This window comes from Rhinolophus ferrumequinum, chromosome 18 (genome assembly GCF_004115265.2).
Source record: "Rhinolophus ferrumequinum isolate MPI-CBG mRhiFer1 chromosome 18, mRhiFer1_v1.p, whole genome shotgun sequence".
NCBI lineage: Eukaryota > Metazoa > Chordata > Mammalia > Chiroptera > Rhinolophidae > Rhinolophus > Rhinolophus ferrumequinum.
In genome coordinates this window covers 50,888,896-50,901,249 of record NC_046301.1, presented here as the reverse complement: position 1 = coordinate 50,901,249, position 12,354 = coordinate 50,888,896, and the positions used below count along the sequence as shown (strand labels likewise).

General features: G+C 58.3%; 1 protein-coding gene across 10 annotated transcripts in view; it reads right to left on the bottom strand.

Moving 5' to 3' along the window:
- Window positions 1–9,209, bottom strand: part of KCNN1 (potassium calcium-activated channel subfamily N member 1) — a 28,876-nt gene extending 19,667 nt beyond the window's left edge. For 6 of the 10 annotated variants that reach the window (XR_004425668.1, XR_004425669.1, XM_033135527.1 and 3 more), the window contains exon 1: window positions 2,449–2,660. Coding sequence is in view for 4 of the 10 variants with exons in the window: in XM_033135527.1 (XP_032991418.1) it covers window positions 2,449–2,610 (162 nt within the window). In the remaining 6 variants the exon portion in view is untranslated. Of the gene's footprint in view, window positions 1–2,046; window positions 2,243–2,448; window positions 2,661–6,261; window positions 6,377–8,069; window positions 8,132–8,333; window positions 8,518–9,115 lie in introns of those variants that run through there. The other 4 variants (XM_033135531.1, XM_033135533.1, XM_033135532.1 and 1 more) reach the window with 4 other exon arrangements.
- Window positions 9,210–12,354: the final 3,145 nt, after the last annotated feature.

Sequence of the window (12,354 nt, the reverse complement as noted above, 5' to 3'; positions counted from 1 at the left end):
CTGATCTCTCTCTGTCCTCACAAACACTTGGGTGCCAATCTTAGGGTGGGGGGAGACCCTGCCCCCCACCCTAAGGGCCATTAGCTGCTACGCGGGTCTGGCAGCTTATCACCAGGACACACGCGCAGTAACCCCAGACCCTGCCCTCACCTAAGGGACGAGGAAACCACTGGCACCCTCCCCATCATCCCTCCTGAAAATGCAGGTCCCTGCTCAAGGCTCCTGGGGGCATAGGCAGGAGAGGAGGGTGTCCTGGCAGGCAGGACTGGGAGTGGGTCGGGGCTCTGCAGATGACCTTCGGATATACACTGATGAAGATGCAATTTGAGGATGTGACTCAGCCACCCGAAGCACAGGACAAATTCAGCCATGCTCCTCCTAGGCTGGCAGCCTCATCCTAAGGTGCCCTGGGCAGGGAGGGGGTGGGGAGGATAGGTGGCAGGTGGCTTCCTTGAGAGCAGAAGGGTGGAGGGCATTCCTGGTGCCCGTTAAGTTAATGAGCATGTAGTGCTTACTGTAGGTGGAGCCCTTTAAACAGAATTATCACATTTAATCCCCATTGCCACTTGGTGATGCAGGTAGCGTCCCTGACCCCATTTTATAGACAGGAGACAAGGTTCAGAGAGGTTCAGTACTTTGCCCAAGGTCACACAGACAGAAGGCCAGGGACTAAGTCAGTGTCAACAGGGGGGCACTTAGTGGTTGGACCTGCCTGGTTTCCTCTTGACAAGCTATAATCTGGAAAGGGAAGCAGCCTGGCCCTGCCCTTGTTGGGCCTCAGAGCTCAGGGCACAGGCATGGTGAGTGCCAACCCCTCCCATGACTTCAGAGAAAATAGAATGACAGACTGGCTTGCCTGAGATCCCACAGAAGGTGGGGGCAGCCTGTTTCTAAAGGCTGAGTGGAACCAGAAAGACCCACAGACAAGAGACCCCTCCCCTTCCCAGATCTACCTCACCCTCCCCCACTGAAACCTGCACCTAAAGCTGGGGTTCCTGGGATCTTCAGGGACTTCCAAAGAACCTAGAGCCCCTCTGAAATCCTGGCCAAAATTTGGGTGTCCATGAAAAGGTACATTTTTTTCTAGGTGAAGTCTCCCAAGATCCCCAAGGAGCTCCCCTAAAAGAGGAGGAACACCCTGTAGGCTGCATTATTTTGAGGGACCCTGGAGTGGCCAAAATTGTCAAGTGTGTCTGGGGCATGAGACCTTGGTTCCCTGAAGGCCAGGGTGGGGGGATACGCAAAAACCCCTTCCATGCCATCCCAGGAGACACCCAGGAGGGTTCTTGAGGAGCTGAGAAAGGTGGGCAGGTGGCAGGGAGCAAGGCGCTGTCTCACCCAACAGGAAGACAAAGAAACTCAACCAGACCCCAAAGGCCCTCCCATGAGCCCTTTTACAAATGACAGGTTGGTCGCAGCAGCTGCCGTGAGGGACCTTTTGGCATCCCAGCCCCTCCTCCACTGTCTCTTCAGTAAAGGGGCTTCTCGGTGCCCACCCAACAGTGTGGGTAGCCAGAGCTGAGTGGAAAATCTTAGCATGTGGCTGGGGGTATACCTGTTGCGGTGCTGACTGCCTGACAAAGCTCTGTCCTTCAGAGCTGGACCAAGAGAAGGTGCCCCTGCCCTGTCTTTCCCGGAGGCAGAGGCCCCTATAGAGCAAAATACCCACCCCTCTGCTCCCAGGAACCAGAGCAGCACATGGTGGAACCTTCCAGGATGTGTGGGCGAGTCGTGGGTCATGTGTCCCTGTGGAGGGTGGGGAAGGACCCCAGGACACCCCCATTCCAGCCCTCTTGGGGCCCTATCTCTGCAGGGTGGACATGCTTAGCTTGCCGTCCCAACCCATGAGCTACCTGGTGAGGGTGCAGCAAGGCAGTTGGCTGACCTACGGATCCCCTAGGCTTTCCAATCACCACCCATCAGGGACCTGCCAGCAGCCAGCAGGGTGCAATTAGCCCTGCCCCCCAAGGCTGCCTCCACTAGCGCCCTCCACACTGCTCCATCTCCGTCAGCTTCTCCCACTCGGCCCCAGCCTCCAGCACTCACATCTATGGGCCGCCTCCAGGACAGCAGGGCATTGCCCTGTGCGGGGTACTCCGACTTCTGTCCACGCAGAACTGGGCTCCCTGACCCTTGCCGGGTTGCTCCTGACCACTGGATCCAGGGGCCAGTGCGGAGGGTCTCCTCCCCCTCGTTCCCAAGTCAGTCCCGGGTCACTGCCTCCACGCTGAGAGCTCCCCCACTATATCGATGGAGTTTGGAGACTCACTGCTCTGCACCCCCAAAGAGGACCCAGCACCCTCCCCCTCCGCGATGGGGGTCTGAGACTCGTCACTCACCCGGGCAGAGCCCAGACACATTCCCCTCCCCGTTTCCCCTGCCCCAAATCACGTCCCCCTCCTGGACTTGCCTCCCTCCCCGGGCGCCCCAGCTCATCCCAACCCGTACCTGCGGGGCTCGACTCGGGCATGCGGACGAGGCTGGAGGTGACAGGGTCCCGCGCGGCCAAGGACCCCCAGGCGGGGGCCGGAGTCGTAGCGGGGGCGGGCTGAAGCGGTGGGGCGCGGGGCCCAGGGGTGGTGGGGTAGGGGACCGCAGCGGTGGGCGCATCCCCCGCCGCCCTGTGCACCGGCCGGACAGGGGGGCGAGCGCCCGCCCGGGACGGGAGAGGAGGGGGCGGTGCGACGCGGGCGGCGCTGCCGATTGGCTGAGCCCGGGTTGGCCCCGCCCCCTCCGACCCCGCAAGCACCGCCTACATTTAAAGATCCCTCATTCCTCTTGCCCTGTTCGACCCCCCACAGCGTTCGGCGGTCCTCAAACTCGCCCTCTTGCGGCGCGCGATGGAGGGGACATTAGCCAAGCGACAACTCCTGCCCCAGACAGCCCTCGGGAACTCCTAGCAGTCCAATCCCAAAATTAGGTCCCCCAAACTACTGGCACCCCTCAACCTTTGTAAGCCACACGCACTTGCTGAGGGGACAACTTTGCAAAGCGCCTGGACACCTCCTTCCCGAAATGACCTCATCACACGCCTGCTCCGTGTGGGGGAACCTTGGGGTGGGGGAGCAAAATGTTGGCAAGTGCCAAGTGCCTAGTAGTTGGGCCAGGGGGCTTCCAGGGGTCAAGGGGGTGCCTGCTGGGCATAGGGTTCAAGGCCACCTTCTTTGGTACTCTGCTTCCTGTCCCAGTTCTAACCCAGCAAACCAATGCCAGGATGGCAGGACAGCAGGAGACTGTTTGGGGGTCCCCAAAACAGTGCCATTTTCCCCTGGCACCAAGGCCGTCTTTGGGCAATTCATTCAACATTAATGGTAACTGCAGGGAGCCTTGGGTACCAGGACCTCCTCCTCCCCCAGGTGGCCTCACAACTTCAGCGTCACCTTGTCCCTAACTGGGGTGACTGAGCCTGGTGTCCCTCCAGCCTGGGGGCTCCTGAATGCAGCAGCTCCCCCATCTCTCTCCAAGCCCCACATCTGTTTACTTCCTGGACCTGAGCTTTGTAACAGGTCAGAATCTGTTTTGTTTCCTCTGCGGCCCAGAAAATGGCTGGACCGAATGAATGAATGAGTGGACAACTGCTTGGGCAGGAGTTGGCCCTGTGGGCCGTTGATGGTGGTGAGTCTGAGCAGGGCCAGGTGACGGCCCAGGGTCAGCAGACTCCTGTCCCCTCTTCTGAAGAACCTGTTCTTCATCCCCACCTGTCTGGGACACCCAGAGAAAGGCCTGGCTGTGGTGACAGTGCCCAGGGCTGTGAGGGTCTGGAAGTGGAGGCTTGGGGACTACCCATCCCCTGCTGTCAAGGGTGCCACGAGTGGGGTTGTGGTGACTCTAAAGGGGTCATTCTCTGCCATGCACCATCCCTCCTGCCTCCTCCCAGCCTCTCACCAACCCCAACCAGGCCTCCCATCTCCCCATGGCCATTCCCACCTCGGCCTTTGCCCTGACTGTTCCCCTGACTGGGCCATTGGGGGCTCTTTCTAAGACACTGATGAAGCCACTCACATCTCCCTCAGCATATGGCACACATCTCTACACCACACTCAATGCCCCACCCACATATGAGTCCCTATCCCACGACAAGCATTCACGCCATGCGCATGGGCTGACCCCGGACTGCACAGGCTGCTGTGGGGACCCTGCAGCATTTGACACTTTCTGAATTCAAGTCCAACATGTAAACATCCAGAAATTCACAAATTCACAAAAATATCGGCTACCCGACCCCCCCCCAGAGGCTCCTCCAGGCCTCCTGCCCTGCCCAGGCCTCATGGGCTCTGTACCCACCTTCTTGCCCTGGAAAGACGAAAGACCCTCTTGCCCCTTTGGGTTCACCTGTCCTGAGGGGTCAGGGACCCCTTCAAGCTGCTGAACGTAGGACAATTGACATGGTGACTGATCAACCTCCTGCCCAAGCCTGCCCTGCTGCCTATTTGGACCTCATCTTATAGAGATAAGGCTGGCAGTGGTGGACAGGGGTAGGGCAATGGGTGGAGGCCACTTGGGTCTCCATTGCCAACAGTGACCTTAAGCCCATAGTTGGCCAGAAGGGATCCAAGGATGGCTTGGTGCCCCAGGACTCACGCCCCCAGGAAATAGCCTGCAGACCAGACAGGGGAGAGGCTGGTAGCTGAACATGGAGCCCGTTCTCCAGGGACAGTGGTCCCGGGTGTGAGTGCAGGAGAGCTGGGAGAACCTCACAAGAGCTGAGGGACCCAGAGGCAACAGTCTGTGTGAGGGTGGCCAGGGGTGGCCCTCCAACACCCCCAACTATGCATGCACAGAAATCTCAGCCCCATCCTGGGTCTAAGTGATGGCTACCTGAAGGGAAGCCGGACGCTGATTCCCCTGTGAGTGTGGGATGGCAGGGTCGGGAAGGTACGAAAGTATTCACTCAATTCATTCATTCATTCATTCATTCATTCATTCATTCATTCATTCACATATCCACCAAGCTCCTTCTGCGTCTGGTGCTGTAGATACCTAGTCTGAGACAGATACAAACCTGCCCTTCTTGAAGCTGAACTTCTAGAGGAGCTGGACAACCCTCTCCAAATAAGAATTCTAAATATATAAAAGCATTAGGAAAAGATCTGATGAAGTGGGGAAAAACTAGGAACGGGAATGGGAAGACTTTAACTAGGGTAGTCAGAGGAGGGAGGGAGAGCATTCAAGAGGGGCCCAGGAGCCGGCTCTGGAAGAGCTTAGGAAAAGGGTACATCTGGTGGAGGGCATTGCGAGGGCATAGGCCCTGAGGTGGGACCAAGGAGGGCATCTGGGAGGAAGAGAAGGAGACCAGTGGGGTTAGAGGAAAGGGGCAAATGGGGGGGGCGAGTCAGAGGGGGGCAATAATCCCACCAGCAGGGCTGTGCGGGATTCTGAGCAGAGCAGAAGTCACGGAGGGTTAAGCCCCCTAAGGTCCTGGGAATTGTTGGGGCAGGAACAGGGGCAGGTGTCCCACAGGGCTTGTTCCTGGGCTATCCAGATTCAGGGACTTCAGAGAAGCTTCCTATATTCTATCAGCATTTATTGAGCGCCTCCTGTATGCAAGCCTTGAGGTGGGGATACTACGGTGACAAAAGCACATACACACAAAATCCAAACAAACTCCAGCAGGCAAGATAAGATCTTGATTAATAAATACTCGTCCAACTGACCCTTGCATATGGTCCATGGAAGAAATGAGGCAAGGGAGGAGTGGGGAGGGGCTGCGCCTGGTACCCCCTGGTCCTCCCCATGGGCAGCCCACTGAGCCCTCAGTCCCTGCTCTGGAAGAGGAAGTAGGACTGGGGGCGAGAGGCAGGAAGGAATCAGCTTGCAATAAGCATGGAGTCCCCACAAAGCCACGAGGTTGGGGAGCCCCTGCCACAACCGTGGGGCCCCGCCCTGGACTGTCTTGTCCATTGGGCTGGGAAAATAAGGAGCAAAAGAGCCGCTCCCTAAGAGCTGTCCCCAGCGAGTGCGGCTGCCGGAGCCAGCTGGTGGAGACTGGGGGTCTGGCCCTCTAACCTAGTTCAACTTCCCCCTTCTGGGTGTCTGTCACTGGGTGGGTCTCCGAGACTCTCTGAGCAGGTTCCTCACCACCAGGGATCAGAGAAAGTGGACAGCGACTGGGGGGATCTAAGCATCGTCATTATCATCATCGTTACTACATTGTTAATAATATTTCAAAGGTTGGCACTTTTGCTTAAGTCACCAGTTTTTCTATCCTGACCCTGGGCCATCCTCACCCCCAAAGGTGACCTGAGTCTGAGATTCACTCACCCTGGGGTGAAGGGGTCTTCCCGACAAGCCAGCACCAAAGGGCCTGTCCCCTTCAGTCCTGCTGTGTTACCACTTGGCTGTTGGGGGCTGTGGCCACCTTTCTTTTCCCCTTGACCTGTAAGGACCAGATATGGGGTGTGAGGTGGAGGCAGGGCCCCAGGAGGGTGGGGTACAGACCGTTCCCATACTGCAATGGTCTTGACGGCATATCTGCACTCTGACGAGCTTGGTCACCTTGTAAATTTTAAGGAAACTTAAGATGGGTGGCATTGTGTCCAGTAGGGCCCTGTTTCCTCCCTCAGGTCCATTAGCAAGTCCCTGTGGATACCTTCTCCCAGGCCAGACCCCGCCCTGGAGGGCCCACCTCTTTCCACTGGACACTGCTCTCTGAAGGCTCTATCTGCCTTTCCCCATGCTGTTCCCTGTCCTCCCCCCACACCCTCCAATTCCTTCATCACGGGGAGATCTTGGGACAGGTGGGACAGGTTGGGACAGGTGTGAGGATGAAGGCACCTGGGATTCCTGGCTCCACCAGCTCTATTCTTGGCTACCTCCACATTCTGCCCATCTACTGCTGCTTTGGGGCCTGTCGCTCTCTTACAGTATTCCCTCTGTTTGTACAGGATGGTCTTCAGAGTCCCCATATGAGGGGACAGAAGGGGACACAGAGCAGTCCCACTGTGGGGAAGGGTGAGGAGGCATGGCCAGACCCCAGAATGGGACTGAAAGGGAAACACAGTAAGCTGTGGATGTCCCAGCTGCCTTTTCTCTCCCCAAGGGTCTGGGGTGGGGCCAGCCAGGGGGACTTAGGAGCTGACTATGACCCTGGGAGGGCAGGGGACCAAGGTCATCCACCAGGCAGGTGCCTCAGAGTGGAGATTATTCTACCAGCTCACGATGCTCTGGCTCACCCATCAGTAAGTCTCCCCCACCCCCAGGGATTTCCTTTGAGGTCTTGAGCAGTCCAATGTTGCTGGCGGTGGGGTGTCAGGGGGGACTAGAGACCTGGGAGCCTGGAGGAGGGAGCCAGGCCAGGGACTTCTCCACTCAGTCCTGCCTGAGTCTCCAGCAGGATGGAGAGACTTGGGGAGAGTAAGGAAACCTTCACCCCACCCCCACCCCCCAGTTCCAGGGCCCCCAGACAGGGCCCTTGCACCTGCTGTTAAAGGCAGGGAGCAGAAAACCCTAATGCTGACACTCGCTGGGGTTCTGGGGTTAGTAAGTGCCACAAACCCAGCTCAGCCCCCTGCCCAGCTGGGTGACCTTGGGTAAATGCTAAACCTCTCTGGGCCTTGGCCCCTCTCCAAGTCAATGGGCGTGGGGACGGGGAGGGAAGAAGCTTATGGAAGAGAGCAGAGTCAGCTCCCAAACACAGTTGGCTGCTGGTGGTGGTGGTGGTGGTGGGGATCCTGTCACTCTGCCGCGGGGCGGGGGAATCCTGCCACATACTGGGAGAGAAAGGACTGGGGAGTGGGGTAGAAGGGGGCAAGGGGGCCAGTTCTTCCCGCCCCCAACCCCCACCAAGGGCTGCGTGAGAGGTCTTCAGGTCCTCACCTTCACTCCGGTAAGGGGATGTCTCTGCACCACAAATTGCAGGAGCGGGAGCCCCCACCTCATAAAGGTATTGGAGGTGGGGGGTCTGGAGCTGACTCCCGGCTTGATGTTGGCGGGGGATGAAAGGGGTTTCCCTTTCGCAGCTCCCCCTTTGGATTCCCCGAGTCGGGGACACCCCGACTGATGCGCCCACCACCAAGAAGGGGAGCGCCGCTGGGACCTCCACCCCGAACCTCCCCCTATTGCCTACTCACCAGCCGGAGACGACCGCCGCGGCCGGTGCCCCGCGCCTGGCCGGAGCGCGAAAGCAAGTGCACGCCAGGGCAAGGGCGTGCAAGCCGGAGGGGTGCGCGCGCCGCCGCAGAGCGCCCCCTCCCCGTCGTCCCGGGCCCCGCCCCGCCGCCCCGGAGAGGGCGCCCACCCCGCGCAGGGAGAGGCCACAGAGCGACCCCGCTCTAGGGGGAATCCCCCTCCTTGTCTCCAGAAAGCCCCCTCCCCGCAGGGGCGGGCCGGCAAACCTCAGAGAAAATGCTCCAATAGCTGGGAGGACCTTCTGCCGCCTCAGGACCAAAGCGCTCATTTCACAGATGGGGAAACTGAGACTCAGAGAAGGGGAGCCCCTGGCCAGGACCCAGCGCCCCAGCAGCACAGAATACTGCTGTCCCCTCACTCTGGGCGTCGCTCTCCGGGGTCCGGGAAGGCCTGGAGCCAGGGAGTGAGGGGAAAGCAATTAAGCATCCTCCCGCCCTGAGCGAGTTCTAGGGCCTGGGGGCTCCAGGGGGAATTGGGAGGCCTCGGACGGCTGATGACGTCGCCTGGTCTGAAAAGCCCTAGTGAAGGAGGGGGGGACCCCAGGTGACCAGAAAACAAACCACAGAAAACTTCTGTATTCATTGTTGGGCCCTGAAGTCTCCCCTCCGCCCGCATCATTGGGGGACCCCGCTGAGCGTGAATGGCAGAGGCCTGGGCGGCAGACTGCGAAGGTCATTGTCAAATTAGAACAATGTGGCTCCCAGGGGCTGAGATACTAGAGGATGGAGTGGGGCAGCCCAGGGCTCAGCCCCTCCGGTGACCTTGGTCCTGCCAAGGCTGTTCTCTGAACCTCAGTTTCGTTTTAGCAATTGGACAGCGTCCACCTCTGGGGTCCTTCCAGCTCTGGGGAGTATGTGGGGCTGCCGGCTATGTTTTGCTCTTCTCCTCCAGCTTCCCCCCCCCTACCCCGCCACCCTCGCTCCAGGAAGCGTGGCGCCCTCCCAGATCATGGAGTTCTCCCCACGCCGCCCTCTGAACCCCCACCCACCTTTTGCCTTGGCCTGGAGAGAGGGGGGTTTCCTCTTGGGAGCCAGAAGGCTTCTACAAGCCTCCATTCTTTTTTGTTGTTGTTCCCCCCTTTCTTCCATTCATTCTAAAAATAGCCCTCCCCATCCACCACCACCCCCACCGCCGCCAGGAGCATCTCGTAAAAGGTAATGTGCTCCCTGGGCAGGGTCCGAGGCCGGGATTCCGCGGCGCAGGGCAGGCTGGGATGGGGGGAAACTGGGAGCTCACCCTCTTCCCCTGTGTGAGATGGTGCTCAGAGGGTGCTGCCAGCGTGACTGGCCGTCAGTGCACGGAGGGAAAGAGAACAAAGGAGCGGGCTAGGATGGGAGGCTAGGGCTCTGCATTTTGGAGGCAGAGAGGAGAAGGCTGGGGGTACTGCAGATGCAACAGAAGAGGGGCCCCACCCAGCATCTCCGTGGGTGTGACTCCCCACCCGTGAGTGTAGGCTGAAGCCCCCGTGCCTTGGTCCGAAACAGCGAGAGACAGTAAGGAGCTAGCAGTCACAAAGCACACATCATTGGGGGTGTCCCCTGGCCTTGAACCCCCACAATTGCCCTGTGGAGGCCCCCAGAAGGCCCCTCCCAATCCCACAGCTCTTTATCCCACTGTCTCCCCACAGTCCCTTCTCCATGACGTAGACACAGAATTCCATCTTTGCCCATGTGACTGGTGGGGTCCCTATCACAAATAACCAACACCCCCCCCTCCTTGAACCAAGAGAAGGATCCCGAGTCACCCCCTCTTCGAAGTCCTGCGTGGTCTGGCTCCCACTCCCCTTTGTTCCAGCCTTTCTGCTGTCACTCACCATGCTCTGGCCATGCCCACTGTTTGTCCTAACCAGCCCAGCCTTAGGGACTTTGCATTTGCTGTTCCTTTTGCCAGGGTCACCCTTCCCTGGCTCTCCTCACCCCCTGTTGTCTTTCAGAGCCCAGTCCAACGTCACGTCCTGCCTAGAGTCCTGCCTTCTCTGGGCATATCACACTAGTTTATTGTCTTCAATCCCTGGTGTGGTCTATTCACTTTGTCACCTTGTTTCCCAGGGGATGTGGCACCCAGTGCAACTTGGGCCTGGCTGATGAGAGAAGGGGGCCACTCTGACCCAACACCATCACAGAAGCCACCCAGCCCCAATAAAAGTACAGCACCACCCAGCTACCATGTTTCTCCGAAAATAAGACCTAGCCAGACCATCAGCTCTAATGCATTTTTTGGAGCAAAAATTAATATAAGACCCAGTCTTATTTTACTATAAGACCAGGTATAATACAATATAATATAGTATAATATAATATAATGTTAATACAATATAATATAATACCGGGTCTCATATTAACTTTTGCTCCAAAAGACTCATTAGAGCTGACTGTCCGGCTAGGTCTTATTTCAGGGAAACAGGGTAGCTACCCTGGAAAGCATCCATAGGACCTGGGACAAAAGATCCAGGACCTGCTTCTGAAGGGGCACTGCCTAGAACAGCGAAATTGAAAACACCCACATGTTCCCAACCCCGGGACCACTTAGCTCATTTTCAGAATAACACACCTTTGGGACAAACGACCCACAGATACCAAGTTCCTGGCCTGTTGAGTGGAAACTAGGCGGGAGGAGCAACTGTTCATGTGTTCCCATGACAAATAAGATGAGGAAAGCTGGGAAGGGGAGGAGGGGAGGTGCTGCGGGCAGCCTAGGGCCAGGGGCACTGGGGCTGACTCTTCCCCTGCTATTAGTTTTTATTATTTTGTGCTTTTGAAACCAAAGGGATAAAAGGAAAACTGTTTTGTTGGAGGGTACAAAGGCTCAGAGACAGGCATGTGCCCGCATGGGACAGAATACACACCTGTCCCTGTTGAGAAATCAAACACTACCCCCCTTACTTGCCTCCCTAAAATTACCCTCAAATGTATTTTCCAGCACCTACTATATGCTATTTGCCCAGAGATGGAGGGGGAAGCCTGGCAGTTGGGGAGGAGGGTCCTGGGGTCGCAGGCCTACAATAGGGAGCCCTGGAGGTTCCAAGAGGTGAAGGCATTGGGCTGAGCAAGAACATAACACCTCAGCAGGGCCAGGCTAATGGCGGAGGTTTTGGAGGGGTGGGGGGGCCTGTGAGTTAAGGGAGAATGAAGGCCCCGGAAGGTGCGTGTGCGTGCCACGCCCTTGCGCATTTCACTACTTGGCCAGGACGCAACCTCAGGCCAGGAGGATGGGAGATGGCATAGGGAATGGGGTAGGGGGACCCGGCGTGCTGGGCTGTAGGGAATCCGGGAGGTGAGGGGCAAAAGCATCATCCGCGAGGCTCCCGTGGCTTTCAGAAAGGCTCAAGGGACAGGCGATGTGAGGGGAGGAGGGGAGGAGAGGTGGGTGGCCCCAACAAGACTAGGGCTGCCGGATAAAATACAGGGCATGGAATGGGACATACTTATAATAAAAATGACATTCGTTTATCTGAAAGCCAGGTTTAACTGGGCGTCCTGTATATTTTTTTCTTTTCTGAATCTGGAAACCCTAGGCCTGGATCTTCTGGCCAAGCAAACCTGGGGTTGGCTGGGGTAGGTAGCTCCAGAGGTGTCTGCCCTTTCCTCCCCCCTCCTCCCCCACCACTTCTCCTCCAGTCACACCCACAACACCCTCCCGTGCCACCTTCATAGACTTCTCTTTGTCCCCTTCACATTGTCCATGTTCCTTAACTGCTCCCCAAAGTTCTCTTCCCCGCTTTTCCTTTGTTATCCTTCTCCCTCTACGCCCTCCCCCGACCCCTCCTCCTTCGGCACCCCTCTCCTCATCATCCCTACCCTGCGCGTTCCCCCCACCTTCTCCTGCACCCACCCCTTCTCTACAGCCCCTCCCTCCACGTTCTTCCCCTCCCGGGTAGCCCACCCTCTCCTCTCCTCCCCAGCCGATCCCCCAGCACTCAAGAGGGAACCCCGGCCACAGAAGCGGAGCTCCACGCAGGCGCAGAGCCGCCCGGCTTCCCCAGGCCGCCGTCGCCCCCGCACTGCGGACAGCGCGCGGGGTTGCCACAGCTACGGCAAGGGCCGGAGCGGGAACCTTGGGAAGACCCTGCTCTCGCTCCCTCCCCCGCCACCTCAAAAGCAGACACCACTCCGGTTTGAGCCGGTTTCCCCGCCCCGCCCCCAGTGCGCACTGCGGCGGGTGAGGATTCCCTGGCCCACGGGCGGGGGTCTGGCGGGTGTTGACACATGCGCGCTGGGCGCGGTGTTC